Source organism: Fulmarus glacialis, unplaced genomic scaffold, assembly GCF_000690835.1.
Source record: "Fulmarus glacialis isolate BGI_N327 unplaced genomic scaffold, ASM69083v1 scaffold2551, whole genome shotgun sequence".
Classification (NCBI taxonomy): domain Eukaryota; kingdom Metazoa; phylum Chordata; class Aves; order Procellariiformes; family Procellariidae; genus Fulmarus; species Fulmarus glacialis.
This window is the reverse complement of record NW_009194497.1, coordinates 116,482-127,659: the sequence shown is the minus strand read 5'-3', so window position 1 is coordinate 127,659 and position 11,178 is coordinate 116,482. Positions and strand designations below refer to the sequence as shown.

Genomic DNA, 11,178 nt, shown 5'->3' with positions numbered 1-11,178 from the left:
CCCCCCCAGCTTTACTCTTCTAACCTGTCTATTTTTTCCATTTCTACTCCAATTATCTATCTGGTCCATACAATCTATTCCGCAGATTTAGTTCAATCTTTGAATCAAGCACAACAGCACGGACAATAGCAAGTACAGGAATCAACACTAGCAGTTACAGCTCTATGCGAGGCGCTCTGGTCGCTGTGCACCGCTGCGAGGAGAGTGGGAATACAAAAACCATCAGTCAGCGATGTCGGTTCAGACTTACAGCCATGTGCAAAGAGGAGCCGAGGGAAAGCTGAAGTGTTCTGGGTGTCTGCGGGAGAACAGCAACGTTGAACACGTGGCTTTCCAAGCTGGTTTGTGGATTGGCAGAGCTGGACACCTGGGAAGGAAAGATCACATGAATGGATACCTGACAGAGGACACCACTGCATTTCTGGACCAGTTTCATACATTCCCTCTCCTCTCCTCCTGGTCTGGGAAGGCAAGGACACACCTTTCCAGGAGAGACCAACCCAAAGCATACACGAATGGTAGTTGACAGGAACTAAGGCCTTTAAATAGTAACCAGTCTCTCCATTATTGCCTGTACAATTTAGAAATGGTTTACCTCTTTATTAACATTTAGAAAGATATCTGTTTGACAATTATTCCTGCTTCCCCCAGTCACTGCCATAGTTTTGCTGAATTTTATTCCAACTGTCTGTACAGCTTAGTGGAACTTTTCATCATGGGAACAGAAAAAATAATGGGTTTTTAAACCTTCCTCCCACCCTCACAATGACCACCAGTTGTGCTGACAAGGTGAAAATAACCAGTCTTTTAATAATGACACTGCCTTGGCAATGACTCCCTGTGATCCCAAAATCTTCCAAGACAGGCTGCGCTCGTGTTTCACAGAGACCCATAAAAATTTTCCATACGCCGCTATAAGACCGAAGTTAAGTCAACGGTATTTAACTCATAATAGCAAACCTGCAGTAATGACGTATAAAGCAAATAACATTAAATTTGTAAAAATTCAAAGGACCAAAACCATCCCTTAGAGATAAGCCTGCAAACGTTCACAGCAATCCTGAGATAAGGCAAGCACCCAAAGAAATACAGCCCCCTTCTTTGTTAGACTCAGTTATGGCTTTATCTTTCAGCAGGGAGGGAAGTCCACACTTGAACTCAATAGAGCACTTTGTGATCAAGAACTGACTTCAGCACAAGCTTAATTTCAAGAACATGCATAAAAATACATGCTCTGCTGAAATGAATGAAATTATTTTAGCCATTTGCTGGCCCTGTTCTGAGTTGCTGTCATCGAATGGTAATTGCCAAAATACTGACGAAAACAACGTGTCAGCCCTTTCTGAGATGCCCCTATCTTCAGTTCAAGCCTCAGACAGATGTGTTACGGTCTCCTGATGTGACCCAGGCAATCGCGGCTTCCTTTCTCAGTAGGGCTCTCCATACAATTATTGCTACCGCTCCCAGATACTAAACCCAAACATTTAACTCATGCAAAATGCATACTCTATAAAAGGAATGTAGCAATTAAGCTAAAGATTAGCTTGCTCAACATTGACACTCACAAATTCCTCATTATCACTTATGTTAATTACTTTAGAAATTACCTTAATTGCCTCGCCGGTGCTAGAGTAATAGCTTCTGACTTGTAAACCAGATGTAACAAATACTGCATGTAAGTGTTCACGTAGGCTTAGCATTATGGGAGGCTGTTAAACCTTCCAAGCAAACAGCAAAGACCTGTCTGAGGAATTTTATGGCCGTTAAATCTGTGGGGAGGTGGGATTTATTTTAGTACTACTTCTGCCGGGGAGTATTTGTACCTTTTTGCCTGTTTGCAAGAAGTAGTACTCTATAGCAAAAATTAAATTATTAGCTTAGGGACTGCAGAAAGTAAGAGGGTCGCTTGGTTTTCAGGCTTGCAAAACAAACAATTTAAAAAAAGGCACTCGGAACACTTTGCACTTGGAGTAAATATTACAGGTTTTATGAGCGGGCAATGTATTTGCCGTGCAGTACCAAGAGGTCAAACCTCCTGTCTGAACTGCAAATGGGGCATCGAAATCGCCAGGATATGAGCTGCAGGGAACTCCTTTCACAGAGGTCTGGATCGCAGGGAGGCCGTAGGAGAGTGTGGGCCAGAGGACCACTGTACGGGTCTCCTCACGCAGATTCGGCACCCAGCTGGAGGATCTCTAGGACAGCCAAACGCCTGGCTACCTGGACCCACCTCCCCACTTTTCCCTTGTTCCCTGGGACCAGCCTTATCTCAAAGAAGGGTGGGGGAAGGGAAGCAGCAGGTTACTAGAAGTTTGTGAATGATCCTCTCTGTTACCTCTTCTAAGGATTGCCAGGCAAAAAACATTTCCTGTTCCTGTTTCTTCCCCAAAAGCAACCCCAAGCACATCAGTAGGGTATCCCCAAGGGGGACAATCCTACCCCACAGGCAAAAGGCCAGTGGAGAAGGGATCACTGTCACAACAAGAATCAGCCTCTGGACACGCTGTGTCATGCTGATGGGATGTTACAAGCCTGCTAGTTTCATCCTGTGGAAGTTTTAAGCGCAGATCTCTTTGCCCATTCACTCTGGGGACTCCTGATCTCAGAGAGCTGTCCTGCTTCGACAAGCTAGCAGGCACTAGGACAATGTCATTGCTTTTCTACAAAACCCTTTCCCCCCTGAGATGGAATTGTTCTACAGAAAATCAGGCCAGCTATTAGTTTAATAGCTTAAATGTTAGATGCTGCTTGAAAGACAATTTTCTCCAGATTTGCAATATGGCCTGTGATTTGACATCCAGAAGGTTAATGCCATTGTGTGCAGCTCAACACTGTGGGTAGCTGGCTGGCTCCACTGCCACAGATTAAAACCTGGGGATCCACATGCAGCAGAAGTTCTCTTGTGCATGAGTAAGTCTCCCACAAATACAATGATGGGTTGCATCCACCCTGACACATAAGCACATGCATATTCATCTACAGGCAAGCAATGCGCACCTATATACACATAAGTGTGTATGTAAATACAAATACATATTTACACACATATTTGTGTGCACATGCATGTATTCATGTATGTGTATCTATTAAAACTTTGGGTCACAAGATACAGGGAACTGAGTAATCTGAGAGAAAAATGCCAGCGGAACTGCTGTGTGATGCCCCTCCGTGAACATGATGAGGAGTACCTGGAATTGGAAGGAGTCACTCTCTACTTCAGATCCAGAGTGCCTGTACCACACAATGCCTTCGTTGATGTCCTGCTGGGTAAAAGAGGTTGTAGGTGAGGCTGCCCTTCCATCAGGCAAAAGCTGCCACGAGTCTGCTGGGCCATCTGCCGGCATCGGGACCAGAAGCACCACTTCACCTGGGAAAAGCCAAGATGAACAGCCAGAGCACAACTTGTGAGAAAACAAGGAGGAATAGATGCCTTTTCACCAACTAATGAGCATCCAAGACAAACGTCCACCCAGTCTTAGTTTTTTTCCACCTAGCGTGACTAACAGAAGTAACAGTAGAGCTCCTAAAAACTAATGGACCTTGCAACATCCCACTGACATAGGGAAATTTTATTTCCTGTTTTGGCAAAGGACAGATCAAGTAATTCGTGCAAGTACACAGAAGAAATACACGGTCAAGCAAAGAACAGGATCTGCAACTTTAAACTCCCAAAATGTCGTTCTGCCCACTGATCAGCCCATTTCAACTTTGAAATGTGCCCGTTTGATAAACTGAGCAGAAAAACAGACGCAAAGGACATGCCTCACTTTCTGGAGCTCCTGTGAAGGGACAAGAGAGAAGTGAGACACAATCAGGGTTAAAAAGCATTGCAGCAGACTATCCACCTTCCCCTCAAGGGTACAACTTAAGTATCAGAATACAACATACTAATTTTTTCAAGGTCAGCTCTTTTCTAGTTCTTTTGGGTACTTAGTATACCAAACAGTATACTCAACCAACTTCTCTGAACAGAAATCTTCAGAAACTGAAAAAGAGCTCTTGAACAGTTACAGTAAAGGACCTCTGTATCATAGGCTGTATAGAAAGCCTGTATGCCCTGGTTTGTAGCTCTTACTCCAAAGAGTATGTAGCTTTTATATCTCTAACATCCAGCTGATTTCTGATTTTTGTATTAGAAATAGATTCTCAGCTGGACTGAAACTGGCTTCATTGCAGTTATGACAGAGAAGAGCAGGACGGGGGCATATCCCACTGGTTATCAGCTTTCCTCACAGACGCCTGCAAGGGTTGGATTTTGATGTCACTCCTAACGTTGCACAGACTTTAATCCAAAAACATCATTCTAATAAAATTACTCAAAGAGCCAAGTGCTACCCACCAAGAGAAGGGTATCAAAACCTTGGTCATCAGTTTCATTGATGTGAACATTTTTCCTAACCACACACATAAATGAAATTAAAACCTGACAAAGAGCTATCGTATCGAAATAAATAGCATATATTTCTATTTTACATTGTAATTTACTTGTTTTGGAGTTAACATATAACCTGTGAAAAAATTATACGTTTCCCCTATCTTTACTATTCTTGACTATATATAATTTAGCTGCTCTTTAAAAAACTTGTTAATTGTATATTGTGCTTTTCTACTAGTCTTTGAAAGTATCCCTCATGGCTACCAATTCAGAAGCCACGTATATTATAAATCACTTCAACTCTCCTTACAGCATTAACCATTCTGTTACGCCAAATACCCATCATAAGCTCTCCCAGTTCATTTCCCAAAACTACTCTCAAACAGTTGGAGTAATAAAAAAATAATTCAGCAAGCTGGAATACCACACTTACATTTTATCATCAAACTCTATGCTAATGTTCCTTTATCAGTGCCCTAATTACATTCCCAGTCTTATGCTTTTGCTCATGGGAGCTCACCACCTTAATCTTTCGTGTGATTTCTAAAGATGCTAATCACATACCCAAAGGAGTTAGGGCCTGCAAGTTGTTTATCCCTCCCAAAGTAAGAGAAGAAACATTTAGAACACACAGCTGCTTTAAGCAAGATGCATGTCTATGTGTCTTCTTATAAATTAATATTTAACGTGATCAGAAGGAACAACTCTGTGATGTTTACTTATATAGTTTCATTTGAAACATTTTTTTTTTTTTAAATAGAAAAGCACCTGTTGATAGGTTACACACAATGAACGTGTAACTTGAGCACACTCAAGCAAGTTATTGAAATATGTGGAGACTATAGAGCTGCAATTTCCAGAGCTGTCTAGAGGATTCAGGCACTGCGGTCTCATTCATTTTAAGAAGAGTGGACACTTGCATCACTTTTCATTGGCTTTAGAAATTTCCTCCTCTAAGAACGTACGTCACATGGAGCAGCTTAGGGTATAACAATACCTACTCATATAGAAGTTATATATTTTTTCCACGTAACAGAGCTGTATTGAGGCATCCTGTGTGCTGGGAGGAGAGCCAGGGAAGACGTTGGTTCTATTTCTAGGGACAAAACAGGAGGTCCAGCATAAAGAGATCCTCAGAAAGATCAACCGCTCTCCGGTGCCCAATTGCACAGAACCAAATCAAGCCCTGCAGAAGGAGGGGATCTGGACAGAGATCCTCCTTCCCTAATTATACCCCTTTTCTTTGGTTTCAGAGTCTTGAAATAAAGGGCAAGAAGGCTTCTTAGTCCGTGCACTTGTGCTACATAAATGCAGTCGGTAATTCTGAAGTGCTTTTCTTACCTGTCTAAAAATCAAATGCCGTATTTTCTACAGGGATGAATAACTTCTCCATTACTCAAATACTACGATAGGCAGATAAGCCCTCCTTGATTACGGACATATTTTCAACATTTCTCTGTCTTATTTTTTTCTTCCCTTTCTGTGAAATAGTATTTTAGATAAAATTTTGAAGTTCATTGATTTCTACTGCTTATTCCTCACCTGCCGCTACAAACCCATTTGTGTTACTGCAATTAATTACAGTAGGGATAATTATGGTGATACAAATACAGGATTATAAATTTTGGTTAGGGTTAGGCAGCAGGAGACAAGCTCCTCAGGGACAAATTCTTGTTTTCATGTAAATGCTTATTAAAAATGAGAAGACAGTCCTTCATTTGCAGAAAACTAAAGGGGGAATACAAATTAATTACTTCTCTTCTAAATTGCAAAAATAACATAATCTATGTTTCCATCAAGTACCGGCAGCTGTTATGGAAACCAGCCTATCCTTACAGCAAAAGGCAAAAAATGAGCACTGATGTCGCTGAAGGGATCCTCTAATTTTACCCGGCTCAGCAAAAAACAATGATATAATTTCAGAGAAGTGCAAAATATATTATTTAAAGACATAGTTCTAGTGAAAAAAATGGTGATGCTGAGCAGGAAAATAACATTTTTCTTTTCTGTCCATATTTCCTTTCCCTCCACATATGATGTTTTCTCCTTTCCATCTAGTTTCTCTCAGTTTGTATCTCAGCCACAAATCCCAGTACCTTCCACACTCCTCCTTGGCCTGGGTCCAGAAGATATTCTATAAGCTGCAGTCCTACGCATGGGGTTGCTTGTGAAATCTGAGAGATGAGATCAGAGCCTCTCAAAAGGAATTTGGAGACAAGAATTATATACGGATGCAAATGTCACCAATTTCTGTTTAAGTCAATAACCCCTTCCATTAGTAGAAATTAAATCAAATCTCATGGAATTTAGGGAGTTCTCCAATTCTTCGTGGCAAACTTTTGCTCAGCAGTTTCTAGAGGTAGATATTACTCTATGCTGCTCTTAAACCAGACATTCATTATAGAACATTATCTTTTGGCAGTGAGTAAGATTCTGCTCTCATAAGGCTGTAAATCCACCAGAATTTAACTAAGTCTAGAGAAACACAATTGCAGAATTTCAGATTACTAGGCAGGACAAGAGTGCTTCATTACTTTGTATGCCCATTTGAATTGGAAAAAGATGAGGTTAGCAGCACTTATTCAGCATAGTATTATAAGGAAATACTCCCTCAAATGCTATTTGTTGTGGGCAAAATGCCTTGGAAGAATCCCATTCCCATAGGTCTGTGAAGAACACCCTTTTCCCCAGAAGTAACCAGAACCTTGCATTTTTATTTAGCAGATGGACACCTTGGGGCATGTGGGGTGAAAAGCAACGCCCTACAGCTGTTTTTTGATGACAAAACTCCAAAGATATTTACCATGTCTTAGCTGGTCTTTGATGACGGTGTAGGTTATCTCAGAGTCACGGGCACCGGGTAGCTCGGCGTGCAGAATTGTCTTGGTGATCTGTAGCATGCCTCCCTGGGGCACCCAGACCAGGGTATTTGTCACCAGCTGAGGGCTTCTGTTATTCTGCATGCAGGGGGACAGCAGAAAAAGGCTTAACTGAATGTCAGCAATGCTGCTCTGATGGATTTTCAAGTGAAAAGGATCAAGCAGAGTATTTTGGAATTTCTTATGCATTCAACCCTGGTTGTCTGCTTCAATAAATGGTTGTGGATCCTTCACTATATCCCTCGGATACAATTCTCACCTTGTAGAACTGACCTTACCCTCCAATGTTTCTAATTTCCTGTCGCTGACCCTAAACCTTCTTGACCACAGTCTCCCTCCATAATTTTGTCAGACCTCCCTTAGCTGGATCTCCTCTAGAGGTCCAACACAACCCTAAAAGAAACATCTTTTGCCTTTTTCCTGCATTCCCCCTAGCCTCTCAGAAAAGAAAGCCTTCCATATCCCGTCAGCAATGGGCAGATCACATGTGGGTAGGTCTCACCTCCTCTGACTTACAGTACATAGCCTGTGATCATATTTTCTAGGGCACGGGCTCCTTACTCCCCATTGGAGCACCGCTGGTGGTGCTTTGCCAAAAATGAAGCACCAGCAGGTCTCAAATTAACTTCACAGAAGCTGTAATCGTTATAGAGAACATCAACAAAAATATACAGCAGTGCAAATCATTATTAAGAGCTCTCAAAATAGATGCCAGCTGTTCAGACTACAGTAGGTCAAATGAAGTGTTTGGACAGGGGCAAATACGGAAAAGCAGGCTGTTAGCAACCAAAGGGACTAAAAAAGCACCTTGCAGAAAACAAGGCACACCTTTTGTGAAGAAACAAAACCCTCTAATTCATAATCTTTGGAAGGTTATGTTGTCCTTCATTTATGTTTTCACACTTTTGCCGCAGTGCTCCTATGGATTAATGTCTGAGAATTATACTATCTGAGCCCATGGAATAGGAATTCTAAAACTGTCCTTTCACACCAGGACTTACTATACAAAACCATCCAGGAGCACATCATAACAAGCTCCGTGTACTCAGATAAGTAACGTGGTTAAAAAACCACACTTTGAACACCCACACCTCCAGCCAGGGTCCTACCAGGCTCTTCAGCAATCTGTGAGTGTAAACCAAGGCAAAAAACCCAAGTGTCTTTGCGTGTGTGTCTCAACAGCACCTTTTCAGAAACAAACCCTGCATGCGTTTCAGCTCCCAAGGCTACTCCACAAAGACGATAATTAGGATGAGGCAGGAGCTGGGTATCTGCCAGCTCTACCCTCGTACTAAGAGCCGCTCTGCTCTCACCACCTTCATTCTTCTCTGTAGCCAAGTGCTGCACAGAGACGCTTGGAAAGATAATGAGAGACAAGGGAGCGCAAAATCGGCTAATAAAAGAAACTATACTCAGCAATTCACCCTCATTGGCATTTACAAGAACCTGCTTAATCAATAGCAAAAAAATATAAAAAGTGTTACAAACAACACAGAGTGATGTCCAAGCATTTTTATAGTCCTTCGGATCTTATAGAGGCTTCTTACGGCCACGTAAGTGATCTGGGTAAAGAAACCACAGGCAGGGCTGCTCTTATTCCCGGAGTCTGATAACTCAGCACCAGCTTTGAAAGCAACCCCTTTTTCATTGCCAGACTGATGTGTGAATCATGTCACTAATTATCATTAATTACTACTGCAGCTTTAGGAGCTCCCGCAGGGTCCAAATGGGATCAGTCCCTCCTTGTGCTAACTACACAGACGCACGTAGCGCGTGTAAACCTTACTTAGAATTTTCATGCCCAACTTGCTGTGAAAGGCATCTAATACAGCAGAGAAGAGGACAAAAGAGGGCTAATATCGTCTCTTCCTAACTCCATTTCACGGAGAGGAAGCACTCAAAGATTGTGTAATTCTCAGATTCATACATAAAAAGACTGCAAACAGTGTACTACTTCTCTGACAGCTCTGTTTTTCATTACTCTCTGATATTAACTAAGGGATAAGGAAGTTTTCGGCTTTTTTTCTTTCTGGTTTATTACAATACCACAATGCCAGAACTGAAATGCTTGCAAGCACTTCAGCAACTTTATTTTTTTCAAGGCTTCACCACACATGCCGTACGTATTTCATGCCTTGTTTGTCTGGGGTTTGTTTCATAAGCAAATGCAAAAGCACAACTGTTTCTAATTTTACTGTTGTAATCTCTATAAAATTTAATATAAAGTGCCACTTCATGTCCAAATACAGAAGAGACAAACAACTGTTACTTAATTATGAACTGCAATAAAAGCAAGAAACAAAAATTAAAATACTACTTAATAATTTCTGAATTTAGGTATCTGTGCCCTGTCCTTATGGCAGTTATCAAATAGAAAGATGCATCAAGTGAAAGATTTCAGTGGAGCAATGCCGAGTGAAGGGCAGGGATCCTGACCTTGGGAGACCGAAGTACCAGTGATACACCTTACCAGCCAAGTTGTTTAGTTCATCTGTGGTCCTTTTGTGTCTCCCATCACACTCCCATCAGCCCAGTGACTGGTTTGCCTATCTCATCAGCCCTCTCTCCCCACCATCCACTCATTCTCTAATCCATTGCCCTTACCAGTGCAAAACTCTCACCTGCAACTCCAGAAAAATCTTTTTATCAAGTAACTGTGGACTTTGAATTGCCAAAGCTGCACAATTTGAGCTAAACCATTCCTGTTGCAAACCAAAAATGCAGGTGACCTCCAAAACTCAATCAATCCACTACTTTCTCCTGTCTCTGACCACAGCCTGTCAGTAACGCAGGATCAGTGACACCTCAGGAACATAGTGATACTTCTCCAGACTTGTAATTTGCCTGCGAGGGTTTATGTCACAGCACATACCTTGGGAGCAATCTTAATGTGGAACAGGATGTTCTGGAAGTGGTACCCATCGTTCACTTGCAGAAGGACAGCATCATCCCGGGTGTCAGAGCCATCGTGAGCATAACGCAGCAGTCCGCCGGCAAGGTCATCCAGGTGGAATATGTGGACTGCAGAAGCCGAGTCTCCAGGAGGTTTGATCAGCTGCCCATGACGTGGAGGCTCTAAAACCATCAGCACAACGTCCTGAGGATTGTCACTGTCTCTCACACCAAGCAACAGTTCTGTTATAGTTCCCATTTTTCCTCTGCGGACAAGGAGGGCTTCATTTCTGAACACGTATGGGGCCTGAAACACAAAAGCAGCTCTTAGGTGTTTGCAATTTGATCATGATCAAAATCTGGAATGAAAAGTGTGGGGTTAAGGAAATTAGCTCACTTCATCCCTGGAAACCTCCTACTTCTAAGCAGCAGAGAATCACTCTCCACACTTTCCCTCCCAGCGGGCAGATCTAAGAATATCTAGCAATTTAGACTGATTTAGTTACGTTAAAAGAAGATTCTCATGCCATAGCAAGCTTAGGAAAGGAAAAAAAAACTTAGGACATTTATATAGAAAGCAATTTAGTTATCAGCTAGAGCCTGTATTCTCTTTGCTGTCTGCACGGATAAGAGACAAGGGACACAGCTTTGCCTTATTACTACCCATGGAAATTCAAATGGAAATGCGGACCCCAACTATTTTGGAAGGTCTACATGTTACATGCATGTCTGCAGGCCCAACTGGAATGCAGGCACCTCAGATGCTGAAGATTTATGTCTGTGAATAATCAGTTCAGGGTGGGTTGGGGATGGAGACACACCACATTCTCCCTTGTGTATAATCTACATCTTCGATAATTTTTAGACATCTTTCAGAGCACTGATGCTTGAGAATAAGACACCACACAACCCGTGTGCCCAGGTCATCTGTTTAAAGTGAGTTGCAGAGAGGGAGAAAAAGGAAGCAAGGAAGAATGCCAGAAGAGGGAGAATAACCTACACAGGATACTAACAGAAGTGAGCCAAACTGGG

The 11,178-nt window shown here is 42.1% G+C and overlaps 1 protein-coding gene across 1 annotated transcript in view; it reads right to left on the bottom strand.

The window, feature by feature from the left end:
- The window catches only part of FRAS1 (Fraser extracellular matrix complex subunit 1), a gene marked incomplete at its 5' end in the record, with an annotated part of 117,283 nt that overhangs the window by 41,745 nt on the left and 64,360 nt on the right, over nucleotides 1-11,178 (bottom strand). The window contains 4 exon segments of the mRNA XM_009587766.1: nucleotides 251-367; nucleotides 3,189-3,367; nucleotides 7,179-7,332; nucleotides 10,127-10,453. Coding sequence (XP_009586061.1) covers nucleotides 251-367; nucleotides 3,189-3,367; nucleotides 7,179-7,332; nucleotides 10,127-10,453 — 777 coding nt within the window.